Source organism: Myripristis murdjan, chromosome 4 (genome assembly GCF_902150065.1).
Source record: "Myripristis murdjan chromosome 4, fMyrMur1.1, whole genome shotgun sequence".
NCBI classification, from domain to species: domain Eukaryota; kingdom Metazoa; phylum Chordata; class Actinopteri; order Holocentriformes; family Holocentridae; genus Myripristis; species Myripristis murdjan.
The window spans coordinates 23,458,093-23,473,368 of record NC_043983.1 but is presented as its reverse complement, the minus strand read 5'-3'; the positions used below and the strand labels follow the sequence as shown (position 1 = coordinate 23,473,368).

At 39.7% G+C, this 15,276-nt stretch overlaps 1 protein-coding gene across 5 annotated transcripts in view; it reads right to left on the bottom strand.

Annotated features, from left to right (window-relative positions):
* The window catches only part of csnk1g2b (casein kinase 1, gamma 2b), a 37,585-nt gene that overhangs the window by 2,618 nt on the left and 19,691 nt on the right, over positions 1 to 15,276 (bottom strand). For 3 of the 5 annotated variants that reach the window (XM_030049101.1, XM_030049105.1, XM_030049102.1), the window contains exons 4-9: positions 5,082 to 5,230; positions 4,373 to 4,607; positions 3,481 to 3,566; positions 2,523 to 2,607; positions 2,249 to 2,397; positions 1,215 to 1,298 (exon numbers count right to left, since the gene is read on the bottom strand). In XM_030049101.1, coding sequence (XP_029904961.1) covers positions 1,215 to 1,298; positions 2,249 to 2,397; positions 2,523 to 2,607; positions 3,481 to 3,566; positions 4,373 to 4,607; positions 5,082 to 5,230 — 788 coding nt within the window. The remainder of the gene's footprint in view (positions 1 to 1,214; positions 1,299 to 2,248; positions 2,398 to 2,522; positions 2,608 to 3,480; positions 3,567 to 4,372; positions 4,608 to 5,081; positions 5,231 to 15,276) is intronic. The other 2 variants (XM_030049104.1, XM_030049106.1) reach the window with 1 other exon arrangement.

The following is a 15,276-nucleotide window of genomic DNA, read 5'->3' as shown; positions in this document are numbered from 1 at the left end:
AAGTTTAAAGTGCATCTGTATGCATATATTGCATACAGTGCATGTATTTTTTTCTTTTTACATTGTTCTTTTAATTGCAGAGCCAATTTGAAAAGGAAATTCCCTTTAAGAGATTCCTTATTTTTATTTTGCTAGTGAAGACCAGGAACAATGACCAGTTCACATTCAGCCTTTTGGATATAGCGAGTGCTGTTTAAAGGGCCATTTTTCCCATTTTTGAACAACATTATGTGCACTACTATATAGTCCAGAACAAAAAAAAAAAAAAAAGAAGACTGACAGATGGTATCAGCTAATCAATAAAATATTGTAGGTGAGAAGATTACATTTCTAACTTTATAGATTACTGATTTTCTGTTGGAGATTTCTTTAGTCACAAACATGGTGCAGTAGGTGGTGCTTTGCAGGCCTCAAAAGCTGTCACGCCATCACCAAGCCAATCACATTAAATGGAGGGTAATAAATACAGGCTAGGGTCCACAGTAATAAGTCAATCATAAAATCTAATGCACCGCTTATATGGCTCGACAGGAAATGGTGAGTCAGGCACATTACGTACAACAACCTGATTTGTACCTCGTTTTGTATGAATCAGCAATATTTTAACATCAGACTGTTATATACTATTTAATATCTGGCAACCTACAAACTATGTGAGTTACTATCATTGATGTCCCACTGGTAAAAATCACAAGATCAAGGCTCGGATTGCATGCTCATAAAATAATTAAAAGAAACAGTCAGGTATACACTTTGTCACACACTAAGCATACAGCTTGTCATTACTGGTATGAATAATGCACTTTGCATTTTCAACTCATGCATGCAATGACTGGAGCTTAGAGTGGCAGGTTGTGGAGGATAAACTCTGAAGCAAAAACTGAGCTTTGTTTCCCAGGTAGAGTGGCAGAGCCCCCTCACACTGGAGAGCATCATTTAATTTAACAGCAAACCAATGTTTTTAAAAAGCCTAATTGCTGTAAGACGGTTTCACAGCAAAATCATGAGAGAGAGAGAGTGAAACAGAGAGGGAGGGGGAAGTGGAATTGAACGGCAAACATTTTTTTTTTTTTTTTCCAGGAAGTTGCTCACAGTTGGGCGCAACAGTAGGCTGACAGGGGAACTTGAATGACAGGGTTGGTTGGTTGCTTGGTTGGTTAGTAGGCTGGTGGGTGGGTGGGTGTGGTCTTATGTAATGACAGTGATGACCTCACCTGGTTTTTGGTCTGCTGTTGTGCTTTGTCTCGGCTGCTGGGCTGCAGGGGCGTGTCACTGGGGATAGGGCCTATAGGTGTGGGCTGAGGAAAACAGAAAGAAAGGAGATCACTGTCAAAATGTCAAAACAAAACAAAACAAAACAAAAAAACAACAACAGAAAAGAGGAACTTAAACAGAGAACAAGAGAAAAGGAAGATAAGTGCAGAATTCACAGCAGGGTAGGAAAATTTAGTGAGTATGTGAAGACTTATGAATCATTATGGACACACCTGTCACAACTTGACTGGATAATTGGATAATGGATTGTTTCTGCATATATACCATGTCAACATGCAGTGACAAAAGTAGAATGACATATTCATATAACTAAAACGGTAAGAGCAACCAAAACAGTGATCACATCAACCCATTCCTGGAAATAGATATTTAGGGGTGAGGTTTGATGTGATCCCTGATAAAAATCCATTATCCAACTATCCAATCACATTGTCACAGGTGTGACCATGATGACATGCAATGGTACATTCATGTGATCATTTAGCTGGCGAAGGTCATTTGTTTGGTCAAAACATTGCATGCTCACTATAGAAAAATCAAAAATCAAACTACAAATAAAGCAATGAGCATGCACAAGTAAGCATCAACTAAGTATCAAACACTAATCTACATGTATATAACACCTTTTTAAGTGTTATATACTTACTTGTGAATGCTGGTGGCTTTATTTTATAATTTTGTGCTTTTTGGGTGAGAAACCAGTGCAGTCATAAGAATTTTGGAATTGAGCACACCAGTTCTCCTGTTTGTGCAAAATAAAAATAACTCACATTTGGGAAGGCAAAGAGCGGTTTGTGGGAATATGTTTTTCCAGGAATATTTAGCACCCACGGTAAGAAGGATTTTAGATAAAAGTAATTGCAAAGAACCTCTGATATGCTCCTAATACTAATAACTACTATGGAGCTTGATGGTTCAATCAACAGGTTTGAACAGGGAGGGAGGAGGAAAAGAATGGATGAGAGGTACTCACAAGTGGCTTGCCAACCCAGTCGTATTCATAATCAAAGACATAGCCGTTTCTGTCAAATAGATCAGTGAAGAGTTTCCTTAAGTAGTCGTAATCAGGCTTCTCAAAGAAGTCCAGCCTCCTCACGTAGCGCAGGTAGGTGGCCATCTCTTCTGTAGCAAAACAGAATAAATATCCACATTTGAATAAACTGCCATTTGGATGAATAATGATGAAATCTTGAAAAAAATATGACACAAAGCAAGACACTAAAAGGGAAATGGCAGATTCTACTGACCGGGGAAGGTTTCACAAAGCACTTCAATTGGTGTCGCTCGTTTGGTGTCCCCGATTTTTTGATACCTCTCCTTCAAAGTGTCCGCCTAGAAGGAAGAGATATGGTGAAGCAGCAGCCCATCAATTATCCTCCTCCCACATCAACCCAAACAGTGAAAAGCACAGATTCAACAAACTAAAACTTTGCAATATGCACAACATACACAACATTTGGGTCAAAGCATTGCTGGGGGCCATGTAAATGAATAGGTGTAATATGTAAATCTGTTATATCCTGAACACTTTTGTTACAGGCACATGCAAATCCTCTTGTAAGCCATTTCTAAATATTGAGTCATTCAGAATCACATGCACCAATTTTATAATGAGAAACTGCTTTGCCTTTGCCACTACAGACTTATCACTTCATGGCCGACCCCTGGAATGAGTTCTATCACAAACGTGAAAAAGCAATGACTGGTGCATGGCCCACATGCATGCTGACAATGGCAACCTGTTACTTAAAACAACCAAGAGAAATTTATGCATTTACAAACAACAGATGATATTGGGGTTGGATTATGCAACAGCACGTAAAACAATTTCAGAGGTGTGAATAGTTTCTGTGTGATGACATTAAGTGCAGAGATGGAAGCTGGTGTACTCTTCTCTCTCACCCAAGCAGACTTCATGTTCACATTAAGAAAACACACACACACACACACACACACACACACACACACACACACACACACACACAGTCCAGTGAAGAGATATTCCAGTTTTGCCATTGTGAAGATGGTGTTATTTTCTAACACCAGGCTCTGTGTGCATGAGGTCATGTGGACATGTATGAAACAGAATACTGTAAGAGGAAAGGATATAAATCTCTCTGCACAACATTAAAGGGGATTACAGCAGTCTGGTCTGTGTCTGTACGTGCCAACATGAGGGTAATATTAACCAATACAACACAGTACCTTTAGGCCCTGCCAAGGGAGGCTACCTCGTAGGAAGTACATGAACATGTGACCCAGTGCTTCCAAATCATCCCTTCTGCTTTGCTCTGCAACAGACAGGACAGGAGGGGCAGTTTAGCCATATGACCAGAATGAACAACAAATTCATAATCAACTAGCAAAGTTAACAAGGGCAGTTTGAGATATATAACAACTACAATTCTGTAATAATGAACAAGTTATCTACTTTGATAACTATAGACAACTGAGAAGTAAATCAGTTCGAATAAATGTGTAATGTCATGCAACTGCAATCACGATTTCATTCCCAATTTAGTGGGAATGATCATTTTGTACACCAATATGTTTTTTTTTTTGTTTTTTTTTTGTACATCTGGAGACTACAATATGTAAGCCATGGCATCTGTGTAGCACCACAACATTTCATTTATATTGTATTTTGTTACACATTTAGCTTTATCAATTACAGCTTCTGTGATTTGGACAGTACACTCTGCCCCACTGAGATTTCAGTAAAACTTTAACAATTGTTCAGCCCTCCCTTCAAAATACCTGAGCCACATACAAAAAAACATAATTTAGAGGACATAACAGAAGTGGTAAGATAAAAAAAAAAAAAAAAAAATGCTTGTACCTTATCAACCTTGGACACAATAAAGGGTTGGTTGTTGTAGCCCTTAATAATCTGCTGGTCACAAGGTACATCCTTAAAATAATTTCAAAGCTTAAATATTAACTGCCTGGATCTTTCTGTTTTGTAAACATGTCTAATATCATCAGAGAGTTCAGGATCTCTACTTTACTTAGAACTGAATGCTAATTTGAGCAAAGCTTAGTTATGTCAATTTAAAGTGCAAATCACACCACTGCCCTGGTCTGCACATCCTCTCACCTTTTCCCAGGTGTGTGTTGATGCTCATGTAGCGTGCCGTCCCAGTCAGACTCTTGTGCTCCCGATATGGGATGTGTTTTTTGGTCTCAGGGTCTATGTACTCTTTGGCTAGACCAAAGTCAATGATGTGGATGGTGTGCTGCCGCTTGCTTCCTGGCCGCCCAACCAGAAAGTTTTCTGGCTTTACGTCTCTGTATATCAAACTCTTGGTGTGGACATACTCCATCCGTGTTATCTGGCAGAATAGAAAGTGTTGTGACAAGATTATAATCTTGAATTTCACTGAACCAAGTAGTTCAAGACTCCAAATAATGTGAACACAAGGATGTAAACAAAGGTAATATAGCAAGATTTTATTGTCAGTGCCAAAAATTATGATTTTCCACACAAACAAATGAACTGTTAGCATTTTTAGAAAATGTTCAAAATATTGCGGTGACTTCCCAGAAACACTCCTGTGGTAACTAGTGTGTTTTTATGTATGCAATGTAACATCAAAATCAAGCTGTGAACTTGTGAATGTTTTATCAATTCTTATGTTATCCTTAACATTTAAGATAACACACTACGCCTCACCATGCAACATATTGGCATTTCCCCACCTATCTTAAATGTTTTGCTGGTCTATGTATTCAAACTAGAAAATGTATAGCCATGGAAGCAGGCTGATCTAACTGTAAAGCCACTCCCACCCTCCTCCAGGCCTTACCAGCTGTATGGCTATCATGAGGACGGTCTTGAGGGAGAAGGTGCGGTCACAGAGGTCAAACAGGTCCTCTAGACTGGGCCCAAGCAGCTCCAGCACCATGGCGTTGTATTTCCCACAGGGACCAAAGTAGTACACCTGAGGAATTCCCTCTGTGGAAAGAAAGAAAAACACAAACAAAAGGGTTAGTGGACTGTTTGACTTTTTTAAAAATCACAATTCAATTATGATGTCTTAAAGAACAAGACAGCATATGCTATTTGAAAGACAATTTTATCCATCTTGCATGAAAATACCATAAGTCCATTCATTGTTAAAATCAATTTCCTGGTGTAAAATAATTCCTGTCCACAGTGTTAGTGCCACAATAAGATTTCCCTTTCCTCTATCTCTTCTTTGTGCTCTCTGTCTCAACAACACAATTGGCCTACACACATAAACCAAATCTAATAGAGAAACTCATTCTATTGGCAATGCCATATTAATGAAGCTGATCAGGCAACCCTTTAATTTCAAAACATTATCTCAAATACAACAATTTGCTGCAGCATTGAACTGAGTCTGTTATGTTGATGGTAAGTAAACCTGCGTGGGAGTGAAGCCTCTGATGACACTACAGCAGCAATGGCAACCTACAGCTCAAAACACTCTGCCTCCATCATCAGCTTTGTCATAAAAACAATGGTGGTTTGCTGTCACCTTCCCTCTACAGCAGCAATCAACTTTAGTGCGTTCAGAAGAAAACCCATATCATGATAACAAGAAAAATAACAACAATCAAGTCTGTGGTAACCACAGAAGTGGGGGAAAATGGTAGCTAGTAGACTGTCCTTTGACAGAGGAAAACCAGTGAGGGTGAGTAACACACATCCACACCTGCCATGCTTACAATACCACTGCTACTAGAAAACCACCACACCCTGTTTCACCTGTTTGACTCCAGAAGAATGTGGATGAATCAAAATCACAGCATGCACTATTTTAAGATAAGGCTGGACAATAAAACAACAACTATCGGAAATATAAATACAAAAATAACAGGAATAGATAAGTTTTGATTTTATGTAGGGTTACAAGCAAGGGGGCACACACCACACACAGGGAACTGCACCTCTGAATGGTGTAGGGAGGCTAAAGCACATCAGGACCTCTAGTATCTTTCAGAGGCTAAAAGTAGCCTTTACATATTACATAAATAATTATTGGATATATACTTAAGTACTTATTAAGATTGATTGATATAAGGTGATAAATCAAATTTTATTTTCAATAATGGCAATAAATATTGTGTAACTGTAGAAAAACGTCTACTGTCCCAAGTTTTGCTCTATTGTTTATTTTGTTGCATCACAAATCAACTCATTCTGGTAGTGTATTACAGCAGTTCTGTAGTTTGGACAATACTTAGCATTCCTCTGCACCACACCGATGAGTGTAAGGCAACATAAACTAACTGAATAAAATACATAATAACATGCTTAAGTTAAATCTTGTGTGGAAGTGTAGCAGGAGCTACACCATAATGGTCTACAGTGGTGTGAGCGTTTGCTCTGAGTGTCACACTTCACCAATCACTAAAACTCTGACAGCTCTGTCATTTTATTAACTGCGCTAATGAAGCTCAGATAAAAACAGCAGAAGTCATGGCTGCATTCAATGAAACAAAATGTTCTCTTCAAAGCAATGTTTTGATTTATTTCTCACCGTGAATTTAATAGCACCTTGCAGTCTACAGAATTAGGGGATGAACTGGAAATATTACAACAGATAGGCAAACCTCCTCAGTTCCAGCCGGTTGATAAGACATGAAAACTGACATCATGTTGTTTTCATCAAGTGACACAAAACACGGAAGTCACACAAAAACATCTAGCAGACATACGTGGCCTCGCGTCACCTATGTGCAGTTACAGTTTTGGAGATGTGGAGGAAGCCCTGGCAGCAGCCTCTACAGCAGCTAGCTATATACACCTGCAGTGGAAGTATAGCAGTGTTTTGACAGAGAAGTAAATGGTCTCAGTAACTGATTGAAGTGTCACTCCATATAGCACATTCAGGGCACGATTGCAGCCTGGAAAAGAATTGTGCCAGCATTGCGAAGCATGTACAGATCACCGATAGCCTTCTTTCATCATTCCACTTCCATTTTACATATTTTATATTTTGTTTACTGCTGAATTGAAAAATTGCACAAAGGTTCCAAATAAAAGGACAAAAATAAAAAATATGATTAAGTGCCTTTTATTTGTAGAATTCAAATGTAATAAGAAATAGGCCTCTATGTGTGGTCATTTTATATAAACTGTAATTTACTAAAAATGTGCTGTATCATGATATACACTACTCACAAAAAGTTAGGGATATTTGGTTTTTGGGTGAAATTTATGGAAAATGTAAAATGTTCACGCTACAGTGATATTATATCATGAAAGTAGGGCATTTAAAGTAGAAGCATACACTGGTGATTTCCTCATCTCAAACAATTTCTTGAAACAAAAGCCAATAACAGTGGTGGATATACCACAACAAAAAATGTCAGTGTCAATAACTTGTCATGTGCCCATGAGCATCAATTACAGCCTGACAACGACGTCTCATGCTGTTCACAAGTCGACTTATTGTCTGCTGAGGCATGGCATCCCACTCTTCTTGAAGGGCGGCCCTCAGGACATTGAGGTTCTGGGGTACAGAGCTCCGAGCCTCTACACGGCGACTCAGCTGATCCCATAGGTTTTCTATGGGATTCAGGTCTGGAGAAAGTGCAGGCCACTCCATCTGAGGTACCCCAGTCTCCAGCAGCCGTTCCCTAATGATACGACCTCGATGAGCTGGAGCATCAAACACCTGATGTGAATTTTGCCGTTAAACTCCTTGTTAGAGAACAGCAACTTGTGCAAAAAGTACTGAAACATTGAACAGTTGGACATGTGCATTCAAAAGTTTACAGAAGGTCACATTAAGTTCACCTGTAAAGGTTATAATGCATTTTAGGTTCATCCTGAAATTTCACCCGAAAGCCGAATATCCCTAACTTTTTGTGAGTAGTGTATATTGTTATCAGGATCTCATATTGGGATATGAGATGAAGGTCATATTGCACAGGCCTACTTCAAATGATTATGAAAACAAGATAATTGAGCAAAACAGTTACTGTGCCACGCTCATAATGCTGCTCTCGTATCCAGTGCAACACTTTGGTTTGCAGTGGTGCGCTTTTGCTTTTCCCTAAAAACCCAAACTCACACCAGGATGTGGCTTTTCAAGATCAGATCAAGCCAAGGTAACCGTCGAAAACAAAGTTAAAATAAATTCAGTTGTTTGGAACTACTTTGGTTTCAAGTCCGATGAGGAACAACAATAAATACTAGGTAAGGTTTGTAGTCCTGGGGAGTTGCAAAACTACCAGCTTAGCTACAATTTTCAGTAACTTTGCTTCTTTTAAAACTTAGCTTTCCCAGTAGCATGCTACTACTCAGATCCCGAGGATGAATGAATGTGACATGGAAGGCAACTCCCAGCAACTCCCAACTCGCCAGCTCATGGTACATTTTTGCATCAAAATTGGTCTGAAGGCAACACGTTGTTGCTTTCCTGGTCAATGCTTTCCAACTGTGGTTGAGATAGCACAGTTAATAGTAGACAGATTTACAATTTGCTTCATGCATAAACAAGACTCGAGATAATGTCTTCACGACTGCTCTCTTAATTGTAGTGAACAAACACATTTTTATACTTCTTGCTGTTACCCATTAACTGCTCTGCTATCACACCACACACTCTGCTGCCAACACACAACTCATCTGCCCAGAGACACACACACACACACACACACACACACACACACACACACACACACACACACACACACACACACACACACACACACACACACACACACACACCTCTCAAGATGACATGAGCAGTTTGACAAAGTTTAAACCACTCAAAAGTCTGAGTCACTGTCAAACCCCACTAAGGATACACACATTCACGATACACAAGACCCCTCCAGTGGTTATTTGTTTCAACACAAATGAATTTATAATTAACTGCAGGAAAATTCAATTTAAATAAATTCAACCACACCATCAGTTCAATCTTGAAAGGTTATATTAGAGGGAAAAAAAGTCAAAAGGCTTTCACCAACTCACGGTTACTATGTGAGTGTTTATTAAGCTGTTGTTGAGTGTCCGGAGACGTTTAGCTGTTGGCTCATCAACAGATTCCTTGGGATGATGAGGAGATGATTTGATACAGGGACACAAGCGAATATGGAACAAACACAGCGTAGCCACTGCAAATGCATGGGTAGGCTGACAAAGTGGAGGTGTATCTTCTCCCTGCTACTTACTCACTAGCATCAGTCTCCTGATTTGTGCGACTCATTATAAAGGGACATTGAAGGGCTGGTCTTCCCAAAAGCAGGTAAATCAGAGCCATATCACTGGTTGACAGGATTGGTGTGTGTGTGGAGGTGAGTGAAAATAGCTGGAAACATATTTCTTATTATTTATAACAACACAATTTGGGGGATCGCCACAACCCGTAGCTACCAACACTCCAATGATCTTAAAAATGTAACAGGTAATTCCTGTTTACAGGCCTGCTGTGTTGCTGCCCAGTGTAAAGTGACGGCTTCAACTACTTTATAAATGACTGCTCGTTTTAAACAATTGATAAAAGGTAACATATTTAACAAACCTACCCAAATTCCCTCCTAGGAAAAAAAAAAAAAACACACAGCACATATCAATATACTCAAATATCCATTAAATGGAACTAGTGAACTGTGAATTTCCCAGTCTGGGATCAATAAAGTATACCTATCTATCTATCTATCTATCTATCTATCTATCTAGAATGCAAACAAGTTCAAACACAAGCCTTGTGACAATAAGCCACCCCAGTTAAACATACAATGTCTATGCAAACCTGCGATATTATAAATTGCACACTTGTTTTCAATAAACAATTTGCCACTGAACATTTTATTGCAATCATCCCCATTCACTATGACACACAAGTTAATTTCAGGTGGTGTGAGACTGTTCAATGATACTGTAAAACCCGATATAATTTGAGGACACTCTAACGGTGATAAAATTTGGATACTACCCAACTCTAATGGTAAGCACTGTATCATTTGAGCCACAAAGGTGCTATTATCTGGCATTTTTGTTGCCACTGTCGCACTGTAATTCGAAAAGCTCTTTATAACTTTACTGGTTGTTTTTGCCCAAGCCCACATTTGTTTCTGACCCACATGCTCAAAGATACTAAAAAGTGCCACAACCTTGAAGCCCCAGTTCCAAGGTTACAGAGCCTTGGGCTAAGTTGGGCCTTGTAGAGCTGGTTCTGTCACCAGCTACCCATCCAGGGACTTTCATTCCAGTTCTTACTGCCAAAGCCAGAGTATCGTCATACCGGCTGTCTCCCTGAGGGCACGCTATCCCGGAGATGCCACAGCAGGGTGTGTGTGAGTGTGTGTGTGTGTGTGTGTGTGTGTGGAACAGAGAAAGAGACAGTGCTTGAGTGAAAAAGACAGCCAGGTGACTGTTGGGTGAAAGAGATTAAGTGAATGGGTGATAATGTGTCTTTATCTGCGGAAAAACAGAAATTAATGTGTGTAAGATAGTGAAAATATGCACAGCACAGTATGCGGAAATGCTCGCTGAGGACCTTGGGTATATGTTGGCAGCTAGCCAGGGGGCTGAGGGATTAAAGCCAGATTTACCTGATCACCCCTCAACGTAAGTCCCAGAGGGAAACAAGACAAACTGCGCATGCACGCAAGCAAGCATACACACACACGCACCTGCCTGCGCTTTTGGCTTCAGGATTTACCTGGTAATGATGCCCATGACAGATGAGGCAGTGACAAGAGATCACTGGGAGTCTGACTCATCAACACTAGGCCTAAAACTGGAAGGCATTCAAAGCCAATGTAGTCATTAGAAAAGGAAAGCATACAGTCCCCTGCTGGAGAATATGAGAAGAGGGAGGTGAAACAGTTAGCAACTATAAGCTACTAGCATTATATAAAGGATAATAGCTGGTGTAGCACTGTTGTTGAGCTGATTTCTGGTTCAAATTTTAAACAGATTGTGACAGGGTCCCATGGAGGTGTCTAGCAAACAAATACTACAAAAGTAGGTTTCTAGGTGATAATTCAACCATGACAACAAAAGAAGCAGTGGAATTATTCTTCCATGCAACAAGCATGTGCTTTCCTTTTAAACATTAAACAATAAACACTTGAAACAGAACTGAGCCTGACTGCCAATCATCATAATGAGCAAACAGCAATTATGTTGTATGAGAGGCTAATCAGCCTGAACCATTACTGCACAATTTTTACCTCTATGAAATACAAACTAACCAAATGGCATCTGTAATAAAACCCTTGTGAGACCTCTGTTTCCTTTCCACAAAAACTCTATTTTATATTATTATTTATAGCAACAAATCCATCCAGTAATTGTGTGCTCAGCATTATGGGCCAGCAAACAGCAAAGCTGTAAATTCAGCCAGCTTTCACTTCAAGCTAACCTCAGCAGTGCTCTGAACCCACTCTCTCGAGACAAGAGGGGAATGTATCAGAGACAATCCAACCTATTGTATCTCCAGGCAGGCCTTCTCAGGCGACAGAATAAGAGGGAGGGCTGCATCATGGCAGCTGAAGACAATGTTGCCCTACAATGAAATGTCAGAGTTAAGGGCAAGCCGGAGAGGAGAGCAGAAGAAAAGAGGTGGTGTGTATTAAAGATTTAGAGTGTGCAGCGGAGAGCTCTGGGAGAAGAGGAGGAGGAGAAGTGGCTTCCATTAGGCCAGTGCTCTGGAGATGTTCTATCAGGGCTGAAATGTGATCATCATTCAGGCTTGCATTGACTGAGCCTGAAGCTATAGATGAAACCTAGCTTGCAAGGGAAACAATCCTACACGATGTTATAGCAACATGCAGGCTTAAAATTTCAGTCAAGCACCTATAGAATGCCAATTATAATTTGTCAGTGGTTCCTTTGGGTGCCTTGCTGCTTGTACCCCTCCACAGAGCAAAGATGTTCCTCTGCTAGCATGTACTGTTGAGGCAAAATGGGTAATCTCAGGATATCAGAGTTGTGTCATTTAGCAAAAGAAATGTTACAAATTTGTGGCACAAACATACATACAAAAATACAAGATTTCTAATCTCTAGGAGTGTTCAAAAATGTTAAACTATACTGTACTGATGTCAATTTGTGAATTAGGTACCTTTCAGTTAATACCAATATGAATAAGTCAATTTCATGAGTTTCATTATCTTAAAGGCAGGGGAAAACTGTACTCGACTTAGACTTATTTCCCTCTGATTTTACAGTAAAGTATCTTTTTGAAATCCGCCAAGGTTTAAAACACCCGAGACTATTTACTAGATAAGAACCAAAGTAGCTAAACGTTTTTTTGTGGTACCTGTGATTGATGATTTGCAGGGGTTTGAAAGCCCTTATTTGGACATATACTAGGATACACTGTATCAGCAATTCTCTATATACATTAAGAGTGAACATTTTTTTGGCGTGATCTGACATTGACACATTGGGTCCTTGAAGACCCACCTTGAACAATGAGGACATGTAGCAATGAAAAAAAAAAAAAAAAACTGATCATCATTCAGATGAGCACACAGTCATAGCTGTCGTAACTGTCCACACTGGCAATATGAAAATCTTCCAATATAAAAAATATTTTTCTGATTCACCTAGAGCAGCAACATCCATGGCTTTTCCTCAGTCGTCCATTGTCACTTGTTTACTCAGCTGTCCAGAGTGTTGACAATAACATGTTTGTTGCCACTGGCTGACAGTTTTCCCTTCCATTGAAATGGTTTTAACCTTTGTTGCTGCTATGAAATTAAATGGTAAAATGTTAAGTGGATTGAATTTCAATAGTACAATTTCTGGTCAAACCAGAAATTGACCTATTACCAGAGGATCACTCTACCTCCTGAGCCACACCACGCTGGGCTCAAGAGGCAAAGTGGTGGAGGTGGTGCACCGGCACATCTTAAACTAATGGGGAGCTCCACACAACATGAGTGAATGATAATGTCGAGACCGTAAATAAAGAATCCAATTTAGATGCTACTGGCATTGGCTAATATTGTGATCCAATTGTGTAGCATACCATGTTCAAACAACCACAATGGCGAACGGCAGAGAGGACAACCTCCCTCAAAACACTATAACAACATACACCTGAAAGAAGAGCAGCCTAGCCCCTTGCTAATGTGGACAAGCCATGTAAGTACACAGACTAAGCTCAAAAAAACAAAGGAAAAAAGAAAAAGGAGGAGCAGAAAAGGTGCCTCTCAAGAAAAAAAAGAAGACACTAGAAGCAGCCAAGACAGCAGGAGACAGAAGGACTGCTCAGCCCACAAACCAAATACAGATGATGTTTAATTTATACATTTATTATACATGGCCTCCCAACCAGTCACCCAGCCAAACACTTAATGCAGAGCACTGGGAATCCTCCCGATTCTCCTAAGTAGCCGCTCCAGCACTGAGCCCAGCCCCACATAACCTCACAGATCTGTGTGCCTTAATGCTTCGTTTTCACTGATTCAAATTCTTTCATGTGCCGTAACCATTACAACCATTTACCCACATTCTCTGTGTAAAACAAGACAAAATACATTTTTTAAGGATGGGTAACATTTCATTGATCAAGTGTGTGTTTTCTATAGAGAAAAGACTAACTGGCTCTTTTTTTTCTTGCCCAGTGAGGGTTCATCTCTGGTGTGCACCTATGAATTTATGTGCAACTTATCCACACAGAAACGTATACATATTGTGAAGCAGTTTCAAACATGCCCATTGAAAATGTTTGTGTTTTTTGTCAGCACTTAATACATTTTATTTTATGCTACTGATGACACCTTACTTTATCCCAGGACTAATTAAGCACTATTATCCATCTGGGTAACATCAAGACATAGAATCCTCTTTTAGGAGTAGCCAGGCCTATACATAAAAACACTTGAATTATCTCCTAAATAATCCACACTGCACAGATTTGGTAACATACATTAAGAGTGAGCCAGATGAAATAGCATGGAACAGACACATCTTATGTCACTGTGTCAACAAATTGTGACACTAAAATCCTTGGTGGGGCTGTGGGGCCCATAACTATTCACAGGTACACTGATACAAATAACTGACATTTTTACCTTTCTCAAAAGTGTAACACTGCATATGTGACAGGAGTCACGAGACCCTGTATATCCCTGATTGCATGAGCCAAGTAACATGTTAAATAATTGATAGCAAGTCCATAAAAACTGGATGATGTCAGAATGAAGTCGCTCCACCAACCACACTAGTAATGACTGAAGAAGAGAGACTCAGCTTGATTGGTAGAAGGTTTGTTTGGCATGAGTAGTTTATTACACGGACATTATTGGTAGTGCTACATGGACCCTGTGGGAGGCTGACCATTTATGAACTTCTATGAAAGTACAGTATATATGCTAAGAAGTGAGCAAAAGTGAAATATTAATTTTAGTCATCCTATGTGAATCTTTTAAATGAGATAAACTTAAAAAAATACTTCAAATGAGATCTGCCGAGAACTGATTTGCAGACGGCATTAAAATTTCAGTTGTGTTGAGTTGAAAAGATAAATCTAAATTGTGCCTTTACAAAGCGGCCGGTCATATTTAAACAAAACGTTATTGCAAATGTACTTATGAAGGCAGTGTGTGATTCCAATTCTTTTAACTGCATCTACAACATTTCTTCAATGCAGAGTTGTGTCCTGCCTAGAACAGCTTGAGATGTCTATGTGCTTTGGAAGTGAAGTACGAGGTGCAGACAGGGACTGTGTAAGAAGTGACTGGATATTTACCAAGTAAGTGAACTGCGAAGAAGGAATCCCAACAGCTGGGATCTGTCTATGACTGGAGAGAATTACACTGTGTAGATAAGCACCTCTTGGGTGTTAAACGCTGATACATATTTGAGGCTCTTGGGTTCCGTAGGACTAACAGGGTTACACAGTCCCAGACAATTTAAGTGGATTTAATCTATTGCCTTGATGCCTCCCATGCTACATTGTCTAGTGAGTCACATCATCATGTAGTAGCCAGGCTCCAATTAGAGACAAGTCATCTCTACCTCACTGTATGACAGTTCCATTTGGTTCCATTTTAGCTACC